The sequence below is a fragment of the Andrena cerasifolii genome, chromosome 16 (genome assembly GCF_050908995.1).
Source record: "Andrena cerasifolii isolate SP2316 chromosome 16, iyAndCera1_principal, whole genome shotgun sequence".
In the NCBI taxonomy this organism is placed as follows: Eukaryota; Metazoa; Arthropoda; class Insecta; order Hymenoptera; family Andrenidae; genus Andrena; species Andrena cerasifolii.
The window spans coordinates 7,726,368-7,751,003 of NC_135133.1; the positions used below are offsets into that span (position 1 = coordinate 7,726,368).

Sequence of the window (24,636 nt, forward strand, 5' to 3'; positions counted from 1 at the left end):
CCCTATTGTCGTCCGAACGAGAGGGTAAAAATACAATAATTCGAAGCAAGCTAAATAGTCGTTGGTCGATGGGCACGGCCGTTCCTGTCGATATTCTCTCGGGATACGTCGCATCGGTCGGAAAGAGAGGAGGAAAAAGGAGAAATGAATGGCACGGAAGAGAAACGACGAAAAACGAAGAGAAAAGACGAGGACGACGAGAGGCGCAAAGGGAGAAAAAGGAACGAGGTGGGTAGAAGGGGAAGCACCCCATTGGGCTACGGCCCTGCAACGTGTCCGCCCAATAGGGGTGCGTAGTCGAGAGCACTCAGTCGCGGTCGAGCCGCCGATCAAGTCGGATCGTTTGTTTACTCTCTGCGCCGCGTCGCGCTTCGGTTATCGCGTCGCCTCGCGTCGCGTCGTGCCGCGTCGTGACGTGCGTTTGCCGGCTACAGTGTTTTCCGTGGTGTCTTGTTTCGAACGGTCCGCCACTTTGGCCCGGCTGCTTTCTGCGCGATTCAGTGCGACAGTTCAGACAGAAATCTACCAGTGAGGTGTGCCGTGCCCGAGACCCGCGAGTTCCATCCTCCGCGAGGAGAGCACGAAGCCGATGGGGGATGACGTTCGATGGAAAACCAGGTATGTACTTCCATCCTTACCAAATGACCATTTCTTTCGCGGCCGCGTCTTCATCTTATCGCTCCTCCTTCTCGCCGATCGCTTCGTTTTGCAATTAAACAGATTCGCTCGCCGTCAGGGTCGTTTGATCGGAATCGCACGCGTAATCCTTTCTCAATCCGGTCCACCCGATTACACAGGCAAGTTGTCCGTAGTTTGTCACCGACGCGTCCACTCTTATGCCGCGTCACTTATCCTTCCAAACTCGAAGGAATACGTAAACATCAGCGGCAGATGGCATCCCTCGAGGACACGAGCTAATAATAACTTTAAACTGGGAGGGAGACAACGCTAATTCGAATCGAGTGTATCGAAGTGGACGATAATTAGTACAAGTATTTAGCGTGACTACTTAGCATAATTATCTCGACGATTCTCATGGGGAGGATCCTCCTTGAGCCAGGAAACGAATCTGTAGAACCTGTCAAGTGCGAAACTGTGAATCAAGGCATCTTGACGCGTTTCTATCTTTGACCATGTTTAACGTTTAGATATCTTCGTAGAAAGTTGAGAGGCTTGCTTTATTCTGGTATTTCGTCTTTTGACTACGCGTTAAGTGAGTACTTACGTATATACCCGCGAGCTATCGGCGCTCGTTGGTTCGTGGAAAGAAAACGAACGTTCTCGGACTAGCTAGCGGTCGGTGAGTTCGATCGAAAGCTTGAAAAGTAGTCTCGTCTGCTTACATACATGGATCGTAATAGATGGATCGAACGAACTTTTATCCGCGACGCGGCGTAGAAAATCGTTTGTCCGTGGAAATATCCTGCGGTCGGGGTGGCGTCTGTGCGAACAGAAGCGAGCAACGCGGGCAGGGGAAAGGGCGAAGGGAGATTAATCGTCGTAACCTACTTGGACCTCCTCTCGAGAAGAGTTAAACGGCGCGCGGCGCGGCGTATCGCATCTCGCGGCCTTATCCTTTGCGCCGTCCTTGCTATTCCAGGCATGCCGGGTCCACATGCACCTTGTCTAAATTAAGCGATTTGGGAAAGAAGGTCGCGACGCGTTAGGAGACGCGCTCTATTTCTGGAATTTGCTGTCGGCGATAGTAAGGAAGGAAAGCGGGTTAGGTCGGATGAACCCCCTCCCCTTCCCGATCTATGTAGGTAGTTCTCGCGGCTTGCTTTGTTCGGGGGACTGGTCTTGGCTGTGAAAAGCTCGGAGGGAGAGAAATAGAAACTGAAGCGAGAGCTTTCCACGAGCTCTCGCCGCGATCTCGACCACCTACGTCGACGGAAACGTTTGTCTTCTCGTCCTTTCTCCCTTTGCTCGCGTCTTCTCCTTGGTCGTCGGTATTGTGCAGGAGTATGTATACCTACCTACGTACATACCCGTGAAGTAGTCGATAGAGTGCGAGTTGTAGTTCGCGTACGCGCGACCAAGTTCGTCGTCGCTGACAGGGTGGCAGCTTCCCTGTGTTCCCGAGCAGCGAATTTTCATTCGACGGAAGGCCTGTGCGTTGCAGCCGTGAATTCTCACGGTACACGCGACGTCGTCGATACCTACTTTCTCATCTTCGGTGAAACCTATTCGACGGAACATCTCGGCCGAAGGAATACCTAGCGACCCTGGCTATCCGATTTCCATATTACACCTGAATTTCCAGAATTTAACCGACTATATAGTTAATCAAAGTCCCAAAGACTGTACATACTTGTGCTAACGTAGAAGCGCAGAGAGGGGAGTATAGAGAAGGGTAGGTAAGGAGGAGAAGTAGGAGGGAATGCAAGGAATCGTTCGATAAGGCGATTCTCGCGAAAGCTAATGATTCGGCGAATAAGAGTCGTGCGTACGCGGAAATCGAAGCTGGCTCTCGCCGAGCAAGCCAAGAAAGAACGTTGCGAGCCGGTCGTACTGGCACAACGCGATCCGCCTACTCGTTCATTCCCGGGATCGATATCGCGATTACGATTGCAAATGACCCTACTCGAATTCTACTCGTGGATCCGCCAGAAATCTCGCTACGGAGGCTCTCGTCGAATCGGAGGTGCTTCGTTGACCTAAACGAGTCCGTCCGCCTCTGGATGCTTCTCTTGAACGGCCTACGAACGCGGGCCGGTCCACTACGCGTGACTACGCGGTCGGTGACGATGGGCGAAAGGTGCGTGAAACGATCTGGCAAGGGGCCACCGATTGGAACACTTGGCGCGTTTCGAATACTCGCGAGAATGTTGGAGTCGACTCCTCGGGTCGGCCCCGGAATCTCCGGGGAGACTTCACGCGAGATTCATTGGCGAAACTTTTTTAATTTCACCCCCTCGAGGAACCGGGGCCGATGAAAATAATCGCAGCTGCGCCAAGGGGCATTTGAATGTTTGACGAGGCGCAACGCGCTTCAATGGCGCAGAAGCTTTCGCTGGGGAAAACGATAGGACTCGCTTGTATTTAGGGGCGAAACGGTGTCGAGGACGAGTTCGTTGCAGCTAATTGCTCGTCGACTACGCGACGTACGTCGTACATGTGAATATATAGACTATAAGCGAAGAAACGTGGCTAAAAAGCGCGATCGCAGATTTCTCGATACGAACCACCGACTCATCCGTTACCTACCGACGTGGGAGACTTGTCCCCGAGGGTCGTCCCTTGAATCACATATTTGCACATAAATTCGCCGCACGTTCACCCCTTACTTTTCCTTAGACTAGGCTCGACGAAGTGCCTCGTCGCTTGGAGTTCAACGAAACGATCTTTGGCGGGTCTTTTCCCGGGCACTAGCCGGTGTTTCGAAGCGGAAATTACCTTCGCCGGATGCGACGGAAAAACAGGCTACTCGTGCCAGATAAAGGACCTCGGGATGGAATTCGTTATCGCACAGCTGACAGCTGACCAAACTAACGGCAAATCATGCGTCTTCTGTCCTGTAACGCGATAACGTCTTCGTTGCTTTCGTCGGTCCACTCGGTCCAGTCTCTTCAGCGACTGCTCCACGATTTTTTTTATTTTTTTTTTTTTATTTTAAATCTCATAAGAGATTTATTAAAACAGTGTTACAGAAAATGCACAGTATTTAAGGGAGGAAACATAGATACTGCTCCACGATTACCAGGCAAACTCCGGTCGTTTCGCCGCGGAGATGTTCCATCACGGGTCGATTTTGCCACGTAAAGCGTACTATTCAGCAGTTGCGAATAAAAGTGGGAAGCGCCAACGGATAATTATTTATCCAAGACGATTTGTTTCGGTGTGCTCGCGATACCGTGCACAACGGACCACTATTGTACAAGAATCAGTGGTATTTCGTCGATTTATCACTCCGTCACGGTTATGCGCATCGGCGTTGTTGAACTTGTGTCGGGAGAAATCCGCTACTGGCAAAAATAGTGGGTTTTCTCGAGACTGAGAAAATGAAGCAGCCGAGTCGAAGGCGAAACGCGGAGGCGGACGCGATCATTCGCGAGCTCAAGCTGATCGAACCGGCCCAATTAATTAAGGTCGCTGCACCCGTGGCCGCATACCGTCGAATTACGGAATTCTGGCCGTCGTCCAGGAAGAAGAAGACGCGTGCACGCGCTGCTACCCTCTGTCGCTCTTGCTCTCATTCTTGCTCTTGCTCCCTGTGCCTCCGAGTCAGGGACATCAGCGTTTACAAGGATTTTCTTTGCATATACTTTATACATACGTACATACGTTGCGCCTCGCTGAAGACCACTACGTTCAAATCGAACTGGATTACCGTTTCTAAATCCATTCGATAAACCCCTTCGTCGTCTGCGAGAAAGTTTCGGGGAATTTCGGCGTGCATTTTGATCGGGCGACAGACGACTTTTAATTAGTCGGTCGAGGCAGTCGCGCGGCAGCGAACACTTGTCGTGGAATGGCCACATTCGGCTGGTCGATCAGCGATCAGCAGCCGGCTGTCGCAATTACCGCGTAAGCGTAAATAAGCCGAGCGGAACGAGGGGTCGAGAACGGCTGCCCGGCCCATCCGAATTGCACGGCATCGTTAGAATTCTTCGTTGCTCGCACGTGTCGCGAAATCTGGTCCCTATTATCGCGGGCCATCGATCGAAACAGGCGACTGCCGCTGCCGCGCCGGTTCCAAAGAAAGCTTTCAGGTTCAACCGGTTAAGTTAAATCATCCGGGCGATTCCGCTTTCAGCGGGGTTGCTTGGGAAATGTTTGCAAGAAATGCGAGAGAGGGAGAATGTATTATACATGGAAGGGTGGAGAAGAAGAGCCCCGTGGGAGAGGAAATGGGCCGAAGGAAGTTGCGTTTCTGGACGCGGGATCCTGCGAGTTGCAAGTCGTTTACTAGCTCGGAAATGATCGAAGATAGAGGCAATTGCTACGCGGTGCAGCGATCTTTGCATTCGCGTGTTCGCATTTCGCATTTTACATCGACCGATTCACCCCGTAGATCCCAGGGTTGCCTAGGGGCGAGAGCTCGGAGAGTTGCCATGACAACCACCGATGCCCCGCCACGGCCAACCAGGGGTGCTCAATCGAACCCTTTTCTCACCCCCTCGACCCCACCTCGACAACCTTTCTCTCCCTTACAGTCGTGCCGCACCCACCCCCTCCGCCTCGATTATTCCTCTGCCCAGCCTTCCTTCTGTTCCGAGTCCGTGGCCGAGACCGATGCTCAAGCCTCCGACCTCTTTGGCAAACCTACGACGAGAGGGCATTTTCCCTCTAACAATAACAGGCATCGCCTTAACGCGTCGCGAGATACTCTTTGCCCAAATCTTTACGAGCTACCAGTTCCAGCGAACGAACATCTTCACCACCGAGACTGTTTTGCGTTCCCTTTGCATTATCGATTTTGCGTACGCTACTATTAATTACCACCCTCCGGAGACCTTTGGCAAACGGAATGCCCTTCCTCCACCCCCGACCCCGCCTCCACCTCCTCTCCTCCGAATAACTGGAATTCGAAATTTCCGCTTCCGACGACGGGGAGAGTAACGAAATTTCTCTATCGCGGAACATTTTACAGAGACAGATAGGGTGAGAATGACGTTGCAGACGGAAAAGAGAGGCGAAAAGCAAGAATTCGTTAGAGCTTAAAGGAATCGCGACGCGAACCGACATGTACAGTGATTAACGAAAATATTCGGACACTTTTTAAAATCGCATAACTATTTTTTTAAATTAATCCAAACGACTTGAGCTTTTTTGAGAAGCTAGAGGGATTAGTTTGGTAAAGGTCGGTTTTTCAACATTTTTTATGCGAGTCTGTAGTGAAAATTTTGTAGATTTAAGTAGGTAAGTTAAAAATCACAGAATAAGATCGAAAATCGTGACATTCCCGAAATCAGTGATTTTCGATCACATTCTGCGGTACAACTTACTTAAATCTACAAACGGGATTTTTAAATTTTCATTACAGGCTCAGATAAAAAAGTTGAAAAAACGACCTTTCCTTTTTTTTCGCTATTCCGACCAATTGCAATTTTTTTCAAAGCGACGAATCACTTAGCAAACTAATCTTTCTAGCTTCTCAAAAAAAAAACTCGAATCGTTTGGATGAATTTGAAAAAAGTTGTGCGATTTTAAAAAGTGTCCAAATACTTTTTTTACTCACTGTAGGTAGTTGTACATAGTGTCGCGTCCAGCTGCGCTCCATCTGCAAGCTTGCTAATGGCAATTTCTCGCGTTGCCGCAATCAAAAGCAGCGGGGGGGGGAGTATTTTTTCGAATATTTTCGTTACTCACTGTAAGTATATCGTGGCTTAGCGCGAGGAGATTAACGACAATAAACACGGGCGACGAGTTCCGTTGGGAAATTTAATCGGAGGTTAATCGAACGGTAATACGGATCTCTTCTTCGGCCGGCCGTTCCCCGAAATAGGTAGGCACCTGAAAGCTGAACCTGCGCCTCGCACGCTGGTTTAACCGTTCGTCGATCGTACTTTGTGCCTCGCGCTCGGCAAATTTCGTTTCCTCCTCAATTAAGTTTCCCACTGGATGCGAAAGGGTGGAGGGCCAAAGCCAGACGCGCGGTTTTTCCATTATCGGCATTATCGCGGACGCGCGATAACACCATCACATTTATTAATTGCGCCGTTCGCGGAATCGAGTTCAATGTCGCTCTTTGTCGATACCCCCGAGTCGCCCGGTGCTTTGTCCAAGCGAGCACTTTTTCCAGAAATCGAAACGATACTAAACATGCCGCGGTATCAGCGACGACGGTGAAGAGGAGAGCGGAGAGACGAAGGCCGGGGCGAGGTTAAACGGTTAAACGATCGAGTTTTCGTTACGCGCGAATAAACGGCTGGTCGATGCGATTTCCAATACGAGGGTTCGCGACCCAGCCCGCACTTTGATCATCCTTCGAACGAAATTGAAAGCAATCCACCCCGCGAAAAGTGAAAACTATAAACTGAAAAGAAATCTGCACTCGGCATCGCAGCACGTCACAGCCAGTTCATTGTCTCTGTCGTTGGAAAATAGCGCCGCGAAAAGAAGTACCTCCGATATAGGTAGCTATCTCTGTTGTCTTCCTTTTCATCTTTTCTTACCCCTTTTCTTTCGCTATCCCCCGTTTTGTCGCCCGCCTGTATCTCCGCACATACAACGGGCAATTGAAAGGTGGCGCGGCGATGGAGGCGCAAGAATACGGTAGCCTCGGTCTCCTTTTCTTTGGTTTCCACGATTTTTAGCGATTACGATGAATCTCTGTTTCGGCGACGCTGTGCTGCTCGGAGCACCAACCTCTAACCGCTAAACAAACCTTTCCCCTAGGTACCTTATCTCTTGCACCTGACTCGGCGCGACGCGACGACGAGGACATATTTCGCTGGGTGGGAGTGGGTCGAGTCTCGGGAGAGATGTGAAACGAAACACGCAGTGTCCCATCCTTTCCGGTTATTTCGCGCGTTTACAGGTATAGGTATGTGTATGCCAGGTGGAATAATATTCACCTGGAATTTCGAGGGCACGGATTTGCAAGCTCCGTCTCTGAACGATTAAAGAGCTGGATGGGGCTGTTAGTGATGGGGACGGTGTCCATTCGATCGGCGGGCATCTCCTGGAAGCGCGTTCTCGGAAATAAAGGTGCCATTCTCCTTCCGTTGCCCCTGAGGGCAACCACATACTATTTTACGTGCAGTGAGTAAAACAAGTATTTGGACGGTTTTTAAAATCGCATAACTTTTTTAGAATTGGTCCAAACGACTTGAGTTTTTTTTAGAAGCTAGAAGGATTAGTTTGCTAAATGACGTGTTTCGCTGTTTTGAAAAAAATGCATTTGGTTTGAATAGAAAAAAAAAATAGTAAAGGTCGATTTTTAAACTTTTTTTTGTGAGCTTGTAATGAAAATTCAAAAAAAACCGTTTGTAGATTGCAGTAAGTTGTGCACGTGCCTAAAATTTCATCAAAATCGGTTAACGTTGCTCCGAGCTACAAACGTTTAAAGATCGCAGAATAGGGTCGAAAATCGCTGATTTCGGGAATTTTCGCGATTCTCGAACTTATTCTGCGATCTTTAAACGTTTGTAGCTCGGAGCAACGTTAACCGATTTTGATGAAATTTTAGGCACGTATACAACTTACTTCAATCTACAAACGGGTTTTTTGAATTTTCATTACAGGCTCACAAAAAAAAGTTAAAAAAACGACCTTTACAATTTTTTTTTTCTACTCCGACCAAATGCATTTTTTTCAAAACGGCGAAACACGTCACTTAGCAAACTAATCCTTCTAGTTTCTAAAAAAAACTCACGTCGTTTGGACCAATTCTAAAAAAGTTATGCGATTTTAAAAACCGTCCAAATACTTTTTTTACTCACTGTAGGTAGTTGTACATACTGTCGCGTCCAGCTGCGCTGCATCTGCAAGCTTGCTAATGGCAATTCCTCGCGTTGCCGCAATCAAAAGCAGCGAGGGAGTAGCTACTGTGACGTTGGAGCAACGCGGTTACCTGTACACAGCTAATTGTAAGAATCAGCCAAAAGGCAATTTTTCACCGCCTTCCTCGGCGGAGAAGCCAGAAGTCGTCTCCAAAGATGAGCGAGTGAGGCGGGCCGCGGTTCGTTCGAGTGTTGAGCGCGCGGTATGCGCGCTGCTCGATCAACGAGTTAACGAATTGCACGGCTTTTTTGTTTCAGAAACGTTGCCGCGCGACGTCGAAGAATGGGGCGAAGAGGAGCGACTTGTCGGTTTTCTATGCTAACCGGCCAGAGCGCGACGACGTAAATCCTCTGATCGACGGTTGTGCTCGGGATCGGATGGACGCGTGGTGATCTCGCGAAGGGTAGTTAGTACGATCGCGGTGAAATTGTAAGTCTCGTCTGGACGCATTATGGACGCATAGGCGCGTGGCGGAAGCTTTCATCCGATCGAGCATTTCCCAAGTGGCCGCCGCTCCGTTGCCGTTGGCCGAATCGCGTGCAACATGTTTGGGACGAAACTGCGCACGTGGATGGAAGCGCATATCGTTCGATCGAAAAAGAAAAAGGACAGGAAGAAGGGGGACAAGGGAATCGACTCAAATTGCAACTCGCCAAGGAATCACAGCGTTAACAGATCTCCCGCCTTGCACCAAGTAAGTACGAAATTGCCGGTCCTCACCCTTACCTCTCCACTTGCATTCACGTGTCCGTCAACGTCGCGGCGAGGCCTTCTGGGGTCCGTTTTCCTCTCTCGGCGAGAAAGGAAGAGCCCGCGCGCGGCTATCCAATTAGACCACATTGTCTTTCACACGTTTTAGCTCTCTCACCCTCCACCAGTATAGCAACCATTCGATTTGCAGATACACCCAGCAGACTCGCCGTCAAAGACCGTGGATGGGATTCGGTTGCATGGGCGAGGTAGCTACGGTGGTTCTGTGACTGTCGCATCCGCATCCGCGAGCACGACCACGACCACGTCCTCTGGAACCGTCACTGGTACCGGTAGCGTCAATCTATCCTCTCCGGAAAGCGCCTACAGCACCGGATACTCCACGGATGGTACCTCGCCCGGGACCAGCTTCCCACCGGAGTATTACATCAACATCAGGACTGGCACCCACTACTTTCAGAGCAACGGTAACAACGGTAGACCGAAGAGGCCGACCGACTCGCCTGCCACGCTTACAGATCTATCGACCGCTGCCACTCTGCTATCGGGACATGGAAATCACGACTCCACCGCCTCCCTCGCGAACATGACCAGGGACAACGAACTGCCGCGAGATATCCGCAGCAACACCCCCAATAAGGCACGTACGACCATCCCTTATCATTGTCATTATTACGTGCTCGCAACTTTCTTGCGCTGTTCAGCTGGAAGTTCTGTTCCACGGTAGTAGGGATGCACCGCGTAAGTCGTAGTTAACCGTTGGCTTTGTCAATCGAACAGATCAGCGAGCGGCTAGGAAACGAAGGTTCGAAGCAAAAGTCGCCCCAAGTACAGGCACACGCGTACGCGCAGCAGGAGAGGTACCATCGACGCACCGAGTCGTTCTCCGCCGATTCATCGAGGAGTAACCTAGCCGCTCCCGTCACCGCTCCCGTTCCCTCCTCGATACCGCCACCGTTGCTCTCGCCCTCGGTCCAATCGCCCCGAGAACGATCTCGCATTCGAACGAATCCGTGGCTGTCGGCCAACTCGTCCGGCTCCAGCAACGCCGGCTTCAAGTCCAGGCTCAACTTGGACGACACCAGCAGCAGCTCTGGCCTCAAGCTCACGGAATCCTCCGGAAGTGCCAGCGACTTGAACGCTAACACTGGTCGAGAGGGGAGGACCAGGCGAGAATTCAAGCAAGAAAGCCTCAGCGCCGGAAGAAGCCCGTTAGTACCGCATTTCCAAATCTTTTCTACGTTTTGGCTCCTTTTTCCACTTCTCTAGCAATCCAGGGCAGTATCGAGGCAACGGTGTTGCTCGCGTCTCGTTAAAATTTTACGCTCAGAACTTACTCTCAAACTTATCCGTAACCAGTGAGAACACGCGGAGGAAAAAAATTCATTCGACAGCCCGTTGTCGATTCTGTAGAATCTTCTGTTCGATAGGAAAGTTATAATCACGAGATAGGTAGGCCGCTAATGACCAGGGCCGTTGTTGGCTGGTCGGTCTGTTCCTTCGAGCGGCGAAGCTCGCTCGAGTTTTACTCTCGACTCGCCTGGCGTCCAGTCTGACCAACTTTTCTCGCATAGAATAAATCAGAATTGGAGAATCGCCTCGGGTCTGGAGATTCGGCCGAAGATGACTTTGTCCGTGCAACGTCGTAACAGCAGTAGTAGCAGCAGCAGCAGCAGCAGCAGCAGCAGCAGCAACACCAGCAGCACTAGCAGCAGCAGCAACGTGAGTCGCGGCAGTGGTTGCAGTAACGGGAACGGGAATCGGAACGTGAACGTGAATGCGAATGGGAATGGAAACGGAAAGCACACCGGCGACGGTATCGGCAATGGCAACGGCAACGGTTCGTCTGGGTCGTCCGTGACCCGGAGCGTCGGGTCGTCCGAGGACGATATCACTCTCAACGAGATGATGGGAAAATTCGACGAAAGTTACGTCTACGAAAAGGAAACGGACATTCTATCCGACAGCGACCCGACCGATTGCGAGGACTACATAGACTCGCTGTCAGACCTGGACGGCCCTCGGGACGGCTGCGAAGAGAACGATACCCTGGAGAACGAGGATCTGGATTACATCGACAACGGCTCGTTCCTCGATCTGGACAACCTAGATTGTTCCGGACGATTCCCCAATACCGGCCACTGCACCTATTTTGCGTTCACCGGTGAACTCGCCCGTCGAGGCACCAAGTTGCGGGAATCGTTGATGAAACGTAGGAACAAAGAAGACGCGACCATGCTCCAGAGGTAATACACGGTGCTATCAAGTTTCCGTCGTTTTTAGAGAGGCGCGACGCGTCGCGTCGCGAAGAAACAGCTACGACAATTGTATCATCGCGGTCGCTTCGTCTCTGTTCGCAGAACTGCCAACGCGAAGAACGCCGGCAAGAGGCAGAGCGCGCGGCACAAGAAACCGGACGAGAAACAACAGACTGAGAAGCGCAAGAAGCGGATCTCGCTGCGCCGAAAGCCGAATCCGGACAAGTGCGACGACGAGACGGCCAATTTGAATCGCGCGCTGGTCGAGAGGATGCTACTCAAGAACTCGGGCTTCAATCAAGGTAGCAGGAGCGTGGGCGGCACCCCCATATGTCTGCGTAGAAAGAAACACGACGTGAACAAGAATCTGTCGCCGATGAGGTTGAACGATGATCGCTTAGCCGCCCAGTCCGCCACCGTTGACACCGAAATCCTCAAGAGACGGTCTAATTCGGTAAGAAACTTGTTTGCTCTTTCCTCCTTTATGCGCGCGAGAGGCCTTTGATCGACTCATTTCACCCCGTCTAACCCGTCGACACTCTAATAAACTTTCCCTCCCTTCGAAGTAGTCGAGGTAACGAGCGATTTATCGTTTTCTGGTTGTAAGGTGAGCTACGTAAACGGCAACATCGTGAGGCGGCTAGTAACGGGCAACACCTACATGACCACGTTCGCATCGGAGATCGCTTTGATCGAGGCGGACAAAGAGGCCGATAAAAAGTATCGCGAGCTCATCCTAGAGGCGGAGAATATTTTGGTCAACATGCAAAAGAGTGAACACAGCGCGATGCCTATCGTGCCGTCCCCCTCTCGCAAGTTCCACAACGGCCTGGCGAACAAGCGCGTGGAACTTATTAAAAACACCGAGCTGAACATCGAGCTCGCCCTCTCCAGGAGCAGAAACTCGCAGCCAGAGTTGCAGAGTGGCAGCATCCGAGACCTCGAGCACACAAGTCCCAAGAGACAGTTCGCGCAGGCTTGCTCTCCGATTCGTCGATTTATGGAGAGAAACGGGCCGGCGACGGCCGGATTTCTCCCAAAGGAGAACTCGTACAAGCAAGAAACAACGACGAGCAAGTACTCGACCGATTCGCCGATCGCGTCGAGGCGAACGCCGCCCCAGTACTCGCCCAATAGGAGCGCCTTTCCTTCTCCCTCTCCCTCTCCCTCTTCTTCTCCTTCTCCCTCTCCACGTCTGAGAGCCGCTTGCGCTTCGGATACCATCGAGCGTAACGGACCGCGAGCGACACCCTCCTGCTGCAACGGTGTTATCCTACCCTCTCCGGACCTCAACGACTCCCGAGGCACGGTTCGCTCTCAGATTTGGTTCCAAAACAGAACTCGCGACATCGCCTTGTCGCAAAGGGATCCTCCCTGCGACGTCAGACAGGAGTTGTGCGTTTCGAGGGCGTCCACCAAGGAGGAAGGGGTGACGTCCAGCTCATCGGATTCAGAGGACAGGTGTGACGCGAGGAGAAGAGCACCGTTAATGACTTTCAGGTCTGTGTCTCGACCGCGCCTTACGTTACTTGCCCACTGAGGGAAACTGCTTCGGCCACTTTTCATTCCGTTTACGTTGACCGTAGGTCGGTGGACATGGGTCCGATCAAAGAAGGCTCTTCCTATTGTCCGCAAAGCGAGCCAGTCAAGAGGAAGGTGTACGCGGGAAGCGCGACTTACGGTAGAATACAGAAAACCCTGGGAGAGCACGTGACTTTGAGGAATTCGGACGGCGACACCACCACCACTGCCACCGACGGCGCCGGTAAGTACTCTGGCTCAACCCCGGAGCTGTTATTAGATCTCTAATCATTAAAGTTCTCCTTGCGCAGACGATTCGAGGAGATGTTTAAAGGAGAAGGTGGCTCGCCTTCGCCGAGAACGGTTAGCCGCAGAGGCAAATGCGAACTTGAACGCAAACCCCAGTGCCCAAGATTCGCAAAGCTTCCAACACCAGCTTTCGCAATTACGGCGACAGATGCTGGTGCAGACGTTGCAAGGTCTGAAACGAAGCCTCGAGGACCAGTCCGCGGCTTTGAAGCAAATTTGCTTGGAACCGGTGTTGACCGACCAATTACCCTGAAACGAGCACGGAAAGACGCGGAGTCTCTCGCCGGCATCGATCGCGATCGACGAATCTACGAGAGTGACGTAGAGCGGGAACAGAGGGAAGGCGCTTTCAATCTATGTACCTACGAGTCATATACTCGTGTACCGAATTATCAGTGTGCCGATGCTCTTAAAACTTGAGACACCGGGAATCAACGGTACGCGCGCAGTGTAGCCGAATGTCTACCTAATTCTTTAGAAGGGAAACGATATATTTTTCTGCCAGTCTATACGGTAAGAGAATCAAAATTAAAAGTGTTACATATTTTCTGGGCATTGTTCTCGCGTTGTTCGTTCGGCGCGTAAGAGGAATAACACTCTATGAAACCGAACCGGAGGCGGGGGTGGTTTTCAGCGTTCGTAGCTCCGGACGCGTCGAACGATCGCGCGTCGCATCCGTATACTTATGTATGCGGTTCATTGGAGTGGTTTCGGGACGGAGGAAGAAGAGGCAGGCAACTGGGAAACTCCTAAAAAAAAAACTCGGATCCTTCCGACCTGGTCTTGTCGCAACGATCGCGCGTCGTTTAACACAGCGATCGTTTCAACCAAATATGTAGTTGCTCCGCGATCCGTTCTCTACCTCGACTATCGCGTAGCAAGTGACTTTTCTCAGACTCGAGAAACCGAATCGCAGACCTAAGTAGTTAAACTCGTCGGGGAAAAGAGAGAAAAGAAGAGGAAGAGAAGAACGCTACGAGAAACGGTGGAAGGTAACGAACCGTCACGAATGTACACGAGCTAGTAGTAACAGGATTGCACAGGGTGTAGTATACATACATAGGTCTCGCCTACCTAGCCTACAGCATTTAGCTTCTCTTCCTTACTAGAAATTATTCTCGATCGAGAACGATGAAGCGCAATGTTCTGGAGAGGCTTCCTTGGCGATACAGCCACGTTGGCGCGTAATTTTCCTTCCCCGTTGCCGCGAAAGCTTTACTTCCTTCGTGTAAAAAGTACGCCCGCTACGCGACAATTGACGCATGTTACACCTAATGTTCCTATTTCTACGTAATTCGTGTTTACGAAGGAGAAGAGTCAGAGTAACGGGCTAGAGGCGATCATGTCCTCGGTTCTATCGGCGGAACGAGCATCTCCCCCATTGTTAGTATACCAAAGATAATAGTCTAGCACGGTAGTGTATAGAACCGTTTAGTTGATCTAGGGCGCCAAGTAGGCATTTGTAACGTTAGAAAACTACTACTACTATTATTACTACTACTATTGCTACTACTACTACTATTGCTACTACTATTGCTACTACTACTACGACTACTACTACTACTACTAGAATCTTTTCCTCTGCGTTTCATAGAAAGCGATGCCGTTCAACCAGAGAATTCAACCACGCTTGCCCGCTTGTCAGAGTCGATTCCTTAGCCAACGATTATCCTCGGGACAGGTTGTTAAACAGCCAACAAACACGTTCCCTTTCCGATATATGTATTTCCCTCTTGCCATGATCAAAACTTTGGAAGTTCTCGATTCTGACGACGTGGACGGTGTAGACGGCAGAAACGGTATAGGCAGCATAGACAGCGTAGACAGCGTAGGAATTCTTTCAGTCACAGTGATATTTTTGCGAGAATAGACTGATAGCGTTATCGATTCAATTATCGTTAAACTCGAGTCTTCGGTGATGATTATTTACATGTGATTTATACGTTAACAGTTCTGTGAGAACGACGAATCGTAATGCGCACACGATATTTATTTGTGTTAGATGTTAGAGGCCATAGTAATGGAAATATTAGGGACGAAATAGTGGTAGAGAGTATTAGTGACGCTAGCTAGCCGGATTAACTAAAAGGTTTCGTGAAATCGGTCTCGTTTCTCTGAATCGCCCCTCGTGATCGATTTAGTGTATCTCCGCGTTTCGTTGAAAACTGTGATTACAACTTGTTTAGCCAGTTCTACAGTTATTGCCATAACAGAACCGAAACGTGTTCCATTTCACGCGGCAGCATGGCTCAGGTGATTTTATTCAGGATTTTTATACTCGATACGTGTACATGTATATATGCTTAGTTTGGAATTTAAAGAAAAAGATGGAAGTTTTATTCGCGTAAGGAAACAGATATTATAATTATTATTATGGTTTCAATTATGTTAGCGAATTAAGTATTATAAATCGAGACATTCCGCAGGTGTAGACGAAAGGATGAAAGCCACCTTGTCCGAAATCTTCGATGACTCGTCGAATAGTAAACAAATTGAGATTTCGACTTTTCTTCCCTGCTGAGAAGCGATGCTAGTCATCTGGTGATTTGTGCAGGGTAAGATCGGCACATTGCAATGGAGTCAGAAAGACGCGAAATTATTGTTGCAAATTTTTCCGTGTACTAAACCATTTATGAGATTATATAAATGGCCTTTTTTTATATGATTATGAATAAATTATATTGCGTCGTTGGAAACATGCCTATTCATTTGTCTGCTTATTTCCCGCAGGTGCTAGCCGTACTTATAATATAGATATTAGAGTCTTCTCTGCGATTAGAGAACAACTAGCATGGCTGGGCGAGTTACTAGCATTTAGTTTTTATGTAAGCCTCTCTATTACAACTATTTCAAATGTTTGCGAGCATGCACACAAGAGTAATAACTATATGCATAATTCAGATTAAAATGCTTATACATATGGAGATGCGTGTAGAGTACAGGTCCACTGGTAGAAAAAGATGCTTACGCCGCAACTGTATATATCTCAAGTCTGTATCTTTAATCGAGCACCTCGAGGTAATTTTAATGATCTATGGTACAATGGATGCCTGGTGCTGCGCTATAAACCTCTTACTTGACTCTCTCAAACCTGTGCTCGATGTCATAAATTCCAACAGGCTGTTTAATCTTGTCACAATAATCAGCCCATTCTCCTTCGGTCAAGTCAACCTCTGTAAATTCCTTTCCATCGTCAACAGCTTTGGCAATCCATCCGTCCCTCGCGGAGAAGTCTGTGGGTTCGAAGCCACGGCAATCGAATACCACTATCGTCTGAAAGCGGCCGTGATCAGTCGCGACGAACGACTTCATCGAATCTTCCAAGATAGTCATCGAGTTCTCCCGAGAGCAAAGCTTGCATTTGCTCAGAAAATGAGTGATCGCGCTCCCTCTTTGGGCTGGCGCAGATTCGCTCAGAGATACGTAATTCCACTTATCCGATACCTCGCCGCAGTTAGAACAGGTGAACTTCAAATACCATCGAAATTCGGCCCCCGATGGCCTCAGTTTCTCTATGTTTTCCAACGTGGCCTTTACTTGCAACGCTATCTTCACCATACTGCCCAGAGTTTCTTTTACTTTCTGCAAGTTTAATTCTTTCCTTTCGTCTTTCAGAATATTTCAAGCCTTATGCTTGTTTACGGGAACAACTCGTAGTGATTTGAGGTTACGTCATCTCTGGTTCGCAGCCGATGCTCTATTTTCTTTTATTCACCGTATTCACCATACCAATCATCAAACGTCAATGTCGATAGTTTTCCGTAAAACCTATTCTTTCGAATCACGGGCAAACTTCCTACATAGATTCAATTCCGAACGAATCCTCCACCCTCCACATAAAGCATAAAGTGTAAACAATGGAGCACACTATTTACTATCGATGACTCGAATATCCATACTCATCTGCATCCTGAGCATCTATAATTAAATAGGCATTTTACAGAGCAACTGTCACTCGTTATGCAAAATCTAATCAATTTGTTGCTTTTAAAAGTATAGTTTTATATTCTCCTAACATTTTCTGCAGTTTTGCAGTAGCAATTAAAAATATAGAGCTCTGACTACTTTACCATACGATATTTATCATTATTTTAAGTGTGGTTGATTAGTTATTAACAATTTCGTGGATACGTTAGTTTCTTCTTCCGTATAATGCCACAAAAGTGCTCAAATAAAAGCTGAAATTTAAATGAGGTAACAGGAATACAAGTTATTAGTGGGAGGTCGTCTAATACGGTCTAATACAGCCATTTTCCCGATTATCTGTGGCTGTGCCCGTGGCGCCCGTGCCTGCGTGCCACTAACTTTGGTTATGCGTTATGCGACTTCTGCTTTATGTATTTAGTTCACATCTGTCAGCGCTAGGTGGTTGAATAGAGCGTTTCTTATTCCATAACGGCATAACCTGAAATTTTTAGAAGAAAACAAGCATGAAACTAGCGGTCGTTCTTTATTTACTTTCCTCGTACGTATTTTCAGCGTATTGTAACGCTGAAGATATTTTAGGCTGCGGTGGATTTCTAAAAAGTCATGCCGATATCGACTTCGCAAACGTTCAGATAAAATTGTAAGTACCACGATCGGCGAATTCTTGGCGAGTCACGTCTGCACACAGAAATTAATCTGCTAAATGATGACTTAAACTTGTGATCGGTTCAGGTATACAAAAGCTGGGAGTCTAAAGGATTACACAGAGTGTGCTCCTAATAATGGATATTACTTCCTTCCTCTCTACGATAAGGGGGAATATGTGCTGAAGGTAACGTGATTCTACAAAACAGAGTCTCAGTCACGTACCATATAACGCGCTTTTAGTTACTCTATTTATTATACCACATAATTAAACCTACTAGGTGGATCCACCTAGAGGATGGAGCTTCGAACCCACAGAAGTTTCACTGAACGTGGATGGACAAAACGACGCTTGTAGCCAAGGCAAAGATATTAACTTTACCTTCAAAGGTTTTGGTATAACAGGCAAGGTAAACTATAGAACTATAAACCCTTTATCCACTTTGATACATTCCAGGCATATACATTTAAGATGATTCGAATGTGTTAAAGGTTATCAGTTTAGGATCGGATTTAGGTCCAAAAGGAATTACAGTCACATTATATAATGAAAGTAACAAGCAGGTTCCTGTCGGAACCACTGTTACCGCAGAAGGTGGTACATTTTACTTTACCCCGATACAACCTGGGCAATATGTACTCGTGGCATCCCATCCTGTGTGAGTCTCAGAAACTGTGTTGCCGTACTACGCTATATAGAAACTAATATTCTTCTTTGCGCTTTCCAGATGGGCAATGGAAAAAGATACCGTGAAAGTAACGGTACAAGAGGGCAACACGGAACTTGCCAAAAATAGCTTAGTAGTTTTCGGGTATGACGTGAGCGGGCGAGTTAGTAGCGAAGAAGAGGCAGTTAGCGGCGTGACCTTTGTTCTCTTTGGGGTAGGAACTTGCGATCTCTCTATTTAATTATTCGTTGAAAGCATCAGGCGCTAACTGGTATTATTTTCCGTTTACTATTTGCACAGAATGGTGTGGCCAAGAATTGTGCGGCAACGGACATAAGTAAAGATCTGGTATCTAAAAAGCCCCTTTGTCACGTTGTTTCGGACAAAACTGGTAAATTCGTGTTTCCGAGTTTGTCCCCTGGGGAATATAAACTCGTCCCGTATTACGCTGGCGCCCAAACCAAGTTCGATGTTCAACCACCCGAGCTGTCGTTCAAAGTAAATCACAACAGTGTGGTGTTACGTCAAGGATTTCGAGTAACTGGTTTTACGGTGAGCGGTGTCGTTCGGACCACGATTAATGGAGATCCTCTGCCAGGAGCTAGAATTTTCTTGTCCCAGAAGGAGGTTGCAATTACAGACGCAAACGGAAAATACGTATTGGATAATATGAAAGCTGGCCAGTACTCTGTGAAGGCAGAGAGCAGTACGTATACTTTGGTTGGTTCGTTCTCGCGTTAAAGACGATCGAACAGAGATATTCATTCTCGTGTGATTGTTTGCGCGACAGAGGATGTCCTGTTCGATGAAAGATCGGTCAAGATCTCGCCGAGTTCCCCGGAACTTCCGCTGCTAGTACCATCGGCGTACAAAGTTTGCGGAAAAGTGACGTTATCGGCAAAGGGAACGTTACACTACCGGAAGCTTTCTGTGCAGAATACAGCTGTCACGTTTAACAAGGAAATCGCAACAGACCCGAAGAGCGGAGAATTTTGTTTATACCTTGGCTCCGACAAATATCAATTGAGCGTGGTTGTGAGCCCGGAAGAAAGAGCTAAAGGCTTGCAGTAAGTCGATGGTTACTTGAACCGGTTCGGTTGTTCGATGTGATCCGCTGATGGAAAACTTTTCAGATTCTTCCCGCTCCAGCAAACGATCGACGTATCGTCTCGGCCGGTGTACAACTTGAACTTTTTGCAATTGAAAGCAACGTTAACAGGTACAGTGAAATGCTTACCGGGAATCGATTGCAGCCAAGCTTCCGTCACATTAAAAATACTCGACGGGGTTACTATAAAGACCATTCAATCGAAAGGTAAGATTCTCCGAACATTATAGGTGTCGCGTACAAGTTGCCTGTCACAGCTGCGATAACGAGAATACGTTACGTTAGAGTACGTTCGGCCGAAAAGCCTAGAATTCTTATGTTTTTAGTCCATATTCCTAGAATTCTTAGGTTTTCATTTGTTCGGTCTATTAAATATGCTTAATGCATTCTCGTTGGCGCGGTGATGCCACAGTCGATCCGTTCGGTCCTATTCTTGTCGTCTGTGAAGTTGTGTTTGATCGTGCAGATGGCCACTATCAGTTTTCGGACGTATTACCCGGTCATTACGAGGTGCTAATAGACAACGATGTCTTTTGCTGGGAGAATCCTAGTTACAGGGTATCGGTAACCTCCGAACACGCCGAGGTACCTCCGTTCGAGCAGACCGGTTTCTCGGTCGCTTTCATCTCCTCCCACGACACAACGGTCGTATATTCGGAGCCTAACGAGCCGATGAAACTAAGTTTAGCTCTGAACAAGGGCAGTACGAAGCATTGCGTACCAAAGCCCGGAGTATACACTTTCACTCCAACCAGTTGTCACGTGTACGACCGAACGTCCTACACGTGGGACACCAGTAATCTTTCTCCCATTTTATTGCATTCAACCGAGCACAGTCACAAGGGTAGCATCCAAAGTCGCAGCGCGTTGGACGGGGTCAAAGTGAGGATCGAAAATGCCATTGACACGATCACGTGAGTAGACGCACTTGTCACGTTTCACACTGCATTCGCGTCGTCTCGTAATTCTAGCCGTGTGTGTCTGTTAACAGGCTTGGCCCACTGAAATTCCTGCAACACGACAACTTGTACAAGTACGAGTTCGAGTTCAAAGCAAAGACTGACAACGTTTACACGATAACACCGCTATCGGACGTGCTTCTATTCAGCCCCCCGTCGCTGAAGGTGCTGGGTGTCAACGACTGCCAGAACGAAATCGCCACGTTTGTGGGCGATCTTGGAAAGGTAACCGAACGCGCGAACGCGATCGATTCGTCGTAACGTAGAATAATGCGATTTATTACGCGTGATCGCGTACTATGAACGCAGATCATCGCGGGTAGTATCAGTCCACCCTTGGAAGGCGTGACCGTACAAATTTTTGGAAGCGACAAAAACTCTCCCACGCACACTTTAGTCACGCAGAAGGATGGAACGTACACCGTCGGCCCTCTCGATGGAAAAGTAGAGTACAGGTATGCGCGTCCATCTTTGCTCCCTTATCCGTCGCATCAGTACACGTTCTCGTCTCTTCTATTCTCTGGCTAGCGTGCTCGCAGAGAAAGACGGTTTCCAAATTACAGGACCTGACGCCGAGGGAGTATTCTTAGCTCACAAGTTGGCCGAAATTATCGTGCAAGTGTCCGATCAGGCTGACAATGTTTCGTTACAGGTAAAAGCCTTTGAAAACAGAACTGCTTAGAATTAATATCACCTCCTGTCTCGTTCTCTCCATTCTACAGGGTGTTCTCCTTTCGCTGTCCGGTGGGCAAAGTTATCGAAAGAACAGCGTAACTAGCGAGGACGGAAAACTGATGTTCAACTCGCTGTCTCCCGGCGAGTATTATCTGAGGCCGATGATGAAGGAGTATCGTTTCGATCCTCCGTCGAAGATGATCAATGTCGTAGAAGGTGCGACCGTGAAAGTGAACTTATTCGGCAAGAGAGTGGCGTTTAGCGCATACGGTTCCGCAACGTCCCTGAATGGGAAGCCCGAAGCCGGACTGTTGGTCGAAGTGCAGGGACAAGGAGAGTGTGGCAATCTCCAGGAAGAGGCGACAACCGAAGAGAATGGGAATTTCCGTATCAGAGGGCTCCGACCAACGGTAAGCGACTCTAAAAGTTGCTTCCTCTTGTACGCGCTATGTAACTTGTGTAAAGCAGCATTCGCTTTGCTCGTTTCGCAGTGCACGTACGCGTTTCGCTTGAAGCCGAACGCCGAGGTGAACGCGCACATTGAACGCACGAGCCCCGAGGTTGTAGTGGTGCAAACCTCGGAGGATCTTCGCGGCCTTCGGTTGGTCGCGTTCCGTCCGATCTCCCGTACCGACGTCTCCGTGCACGTTGTAGCCGCCCAACCGGAACACTATCGTACGTTAAAGGTAAAGTTGTGCAAGGAGGATATGCCCGATTCTCCGCTACATTCGTCGAAACTGGAGGGTCAGCAGTTGAACAAGATCGGCAGCAACTACAACGCCGGCTTTCTGGTCCATCTGCCACCGTTACAGGCAGACGGTAGGAAGTACTTTGTACAGTTGGAGTCTTCTCTGTCTCAAACATTGCACAAGTACAAAACCATACCTTTCTACTTCGAAGCCAACTCATCCTTCAAGTACGTTAAGTTGACGTTCAACGCGGAACGAAAGGTCGATCAGAGTGACATGAATCAAACGTCCGTGGTCGCGTTACCGTTCATCATGCTCGTTGCGTTCGCGTTTCTCAATCGCGAGAAGCTGTGGACCTGGCTGAACGCGTCGGTGGAGAGATGGTCGAAACCGGCCCCGACCTCGAGAACTCCGATACAAGCGGTGCCTATCGACCCGAGAGCGGACGACATCATCGTCGAGCAAATAATGAACATCAACAAGAGGAAGACCAAGCCGCGTAAAACGTAATCCGCATTTTCCTATAGAGAGGAACTGCGGGCTGCGGGTGTGATAGGCTTACAGTTTCGAAATCATTAATTTCCCGAGAACACGATACCTTGGTGGAGTACTAAAATTTTATTCAATCCACATCTGTGTAATATAATCGGCTGTTGTAATATTTCTATTTGATCGTTAATTAAACCATTTTCACCTAGATGCGGGCAACCTTATCTACTCCTCCATCGAGCTGAGGCATACACGTTCTAATCATCCTACCACGTCCTACAGCGATCGTGTTGCTCCCGTTACTCCTGTTACTCGTTTATGGAGATATGTAGGCCTAGTGACGAAAAGACATGAAATCGTTTGGTTAAAGGGCAACTCCAGTTACAAGGTATAACTGATTTCAACTTACCATGGGATTAACTTGGTACATGCACTTCATGAAATTAAAGGCTTTCTCGCAGAGGTTGCTCGAAGCTAAAAGAATAAAAAATCGATAATCATCGGTAACGGTAAGAATCAAAAAGACACGTAAAGTCGTTGCGATACTCACTCACGTCCTTGCACGAGTCGATCATGTCGTAGCCCACTTCTTTGAAAGGTTCCGGTACAACCTTTTTCATTAGATTGTACTTTAGCTTGCCATTTTTATCCATCTGTCGATCAGAAAACAGACGACCGGCTTTACGAATGTCAATGAACGCGTTTTCAACCATTACTCTAATGTCTGTGAACGGAAGGCGAGTTACCATGCTCAATTTCGTGAGGGTGCATTTAAAGTAGCACTTTAGTCGATCGTCCTCCGGGAACTCTCCATATTCCGTATCCTCGACAGCCTCTGCAGAATAAAGTCCTTAATACCTCTGATTCCTTTGAACGACCGTGAAAGGAGACATGGGGCAAATATTTCACAGCATTTTTCATAACTTACGTAATGTCGTTCCGGTTTCCACGATGCACAACTTCCTCGCGCCGGCCGTTAATTTGCGAATATCATCGGGATCAGCCTGGCTCGTAATGCATCGAGATTACATTACATTAAAGGGAAACGTGCGACGGGGGTGGAGGCCTCGAGAGGCGTCAGATAAGATAACACTTACCGAAATACCCTGAACGTACACGAGCTCCAAGACGAGGAAGCCTGCCGAGATCAAACAGAATTCTGCGGCTTTCATTTCTCGAAAGATAAGACTGTTTTATAGCAAGACTCGAGGAGGCCTATTCCCGTAGAAAAGCAAAGGGTAAAGCCAACAAGGAGAGACTACGCCGTGTCCACGACCAGGCGGAATATATATATGGATACTCGTCTCTGGCGCAAGGTGGAAAATAATAATCGGTTGCGGAAACTGTAAACAGTAAGGTGCGCCTAATGTAGGTATGTATAGCCGCAAAAGTTGCGGCGAAAAAATAGCTATCGAATCCAGGAACGAAGAAATATTAGCGGCAAAAGAACACAAACTATCCTTACGTTCAATTAACTTACGTGTTACATCCGAAGTTCTTAAGGAAACAATGTAATTACCCGACTAATTTACCCGTACTGAATGTATCATACGTTGGATTCGACACGAAACTCGAAGCATCGAACGTCGTATCGTGTTGACCATAATTACTCTATTGCCCCCTGTATCGGATACAGTTGAAATTACAGGGAATCTCTAATTGCAGGTGATATCGTTTATGCAACATTACGAATAAACGTTTAACACCGTATCTGTGGGGGGCGACACGTTCAAAGCTGAAGCGCGATGCGTTTCGTTTCGGTTTAGTTTAGTTCGAATCCAACGTGCCAACGATCGTACCGGCTATTCGAAGCGTCGAAAAGCAACCATCCTGCACCTGGCCCAGTGGCCACCGAAACGTTATTCCTGCTATGTTACAATACCCTCTATCATAATCGTATTGGGTTTGATCGTCCTATGGAAATCGAGCCGCGGGCAACAAGGGTAATCGGTATATTCGACCTTTGGCTACTTGACGCGAACGGACTGGTGATTAATCAATCAACGAAACGCTACATGCATAGCCCGCTCCACTCGTTCTATTTCCAACGCTATCCCGCGTTCGGACACGACCTCGATTAACAATTTGAGCACTCCAGCGTCGGAAGTTGCGACAATCCATCACCTTCCCCCTTTATCATTTTTCCCTTCATCGCGCACATGTATCTTTGGCATTATCGCTGTATTCATTGAGCTTCTTTCCTCGCGCATCGGTAATGGATCGTTTGAA

At 48.4% G+C, this 24,636-nt stretch overlaps 3 protein-coding genes across 3 annotated transcripts; 1 reads left to right on the forward strand and 2 right to left on the reverse strand.

Moving 5' to 3' along the window:
* The first annotated feature begins 318 nt into the window (after positions 1-318).
* LOC143377933 (uncharacterized) lies at positions 319-22,615 on the forward strand. The gene is made up of 23 exons (XM_076829739.1): positions 319-618; positions 8,706-9,142; positions 9,350-9,799; positions 9,940-10,370; positions 10,734-11,405; positions 11,520-11,871; positions 12,025-12,917; positions 13,004-13,182; positions 13,250-13,494; positions 17,666-17,814; positions 17,907-18,006; positions 18,101-18,229; positions 18,312-18,478; positions 18,548-18,701; positions 18,788-19,193; positions 19,278-19,554; positions 19,621-19,802; positions 20,062-20,509; positions 20,587-20,779; positions 20,864-21,009; positions 21,083-21,206; positions 21,277-21,639; positions 21,721-22,615. The coding sequence occupies exons 2-23, from the start codon at positions 8,993-8,995 to the stop codon at positions 22,426-22,428; spliced, it is 6,918 nt and encodes a 2,305-aa protein (XP_076685854.1). The 5' UTR covers positions 319-618; positions 8,706-8,992; the 3' UTR covers positions 22,429-22,615.
* On the reverse strand, positions 16,228-17,400 carry LOC143377660 (CXXC motif containing zinc binding protein). The gene has a single exon (XM_076829208.1). The coding sequence runs from the start codon at positions 16,803-16,805 to the stop codon at positions 16,320-16,322; it is 486 nt and encodes a 161-aa protein (XP_076685323.1). The 5' UTR covers positions 16,806-17,400; the 3' UTR covers positions 16,228-16,319.
* Positions 22,516-24,569, reverse strand: Obp11 (odorant binding protein 11). The gene is made up of 7 exons (XM_076829214.1): positions 24,480-24,569; positions 23,505-23,622; positions 23,336-23,411; positions 23,154-23,242; positions 22,958-23,060; positions 22,817-22,881; positions 22,516-22,741 (listed from the first exon to the last, which is right to left on the reverse strand). Exons 2-7 carry the CDS (start codon positions 23,577-23,579, stop codon positions 22,724-22,726), a joined length of 426 nt encoding a protein of 141 aa, XP_076685329.1. The 5' UTR covers positions 23,580-23,622; positions 24,480-24,569; the 3' UTR covers positions 22,516-22,723.
* Between the last annotated feature and the right edge of the window lie 67 nt (positions 24,570-24,636).

Bases quoted from the DNA above. Each gene is read 5' to 3' on its own strand.
- LOC143377933 (XM_076829739.1), top strand. From the start codon at position 8,993: ATGTTTGGGACGAAACTGCGCACGTGGATGGAAGCGCATATCGTTCGA. The intron at 12,918-13,003 runs GTCTGTGTCTCG...CGTTGACCGTAG, and splicing joins GCACCGTTAATGACTTTCAG to GTCGGTGGACATGGGTCCGA. The intron at 13,495-17,665 runs CCCTGAAACGAG...TGAAATTTTTAG, and splicing joins CGGTGTTGACCGACCAATTA to AAGAAAACAAGCATGAAACT.
- LOC143377660 (XM_076829208.1), bottom strand. From the start codon at position 16,805: ATGGTGAAGATAGCGTTGCAAGTAAAGGCCACGTTGGAAAACATAGAG.
- Obp11 (XM_076829214.1), bottom strand. From the start codon at position 23,579: ATGAAAGCCGCAGAATTCTGTTTGATCTCGGCAGGCTTCCTCGTCTTG. The intron at 23,243-23,335 runs GTAAGTTATGAA...TTTATTCTGCAG, and splicing joins GGAAACCGGAACGACATTAC to AGGCTGTCGAGGATACGGAA. The intron at 22,882-22,957 runs GTGAGTATCGCA...TTATTCTTTTAG, and splicing joins CGACTCGTGCAAGGACGTGA to CTTCGAGCAACCTCTGCGAG.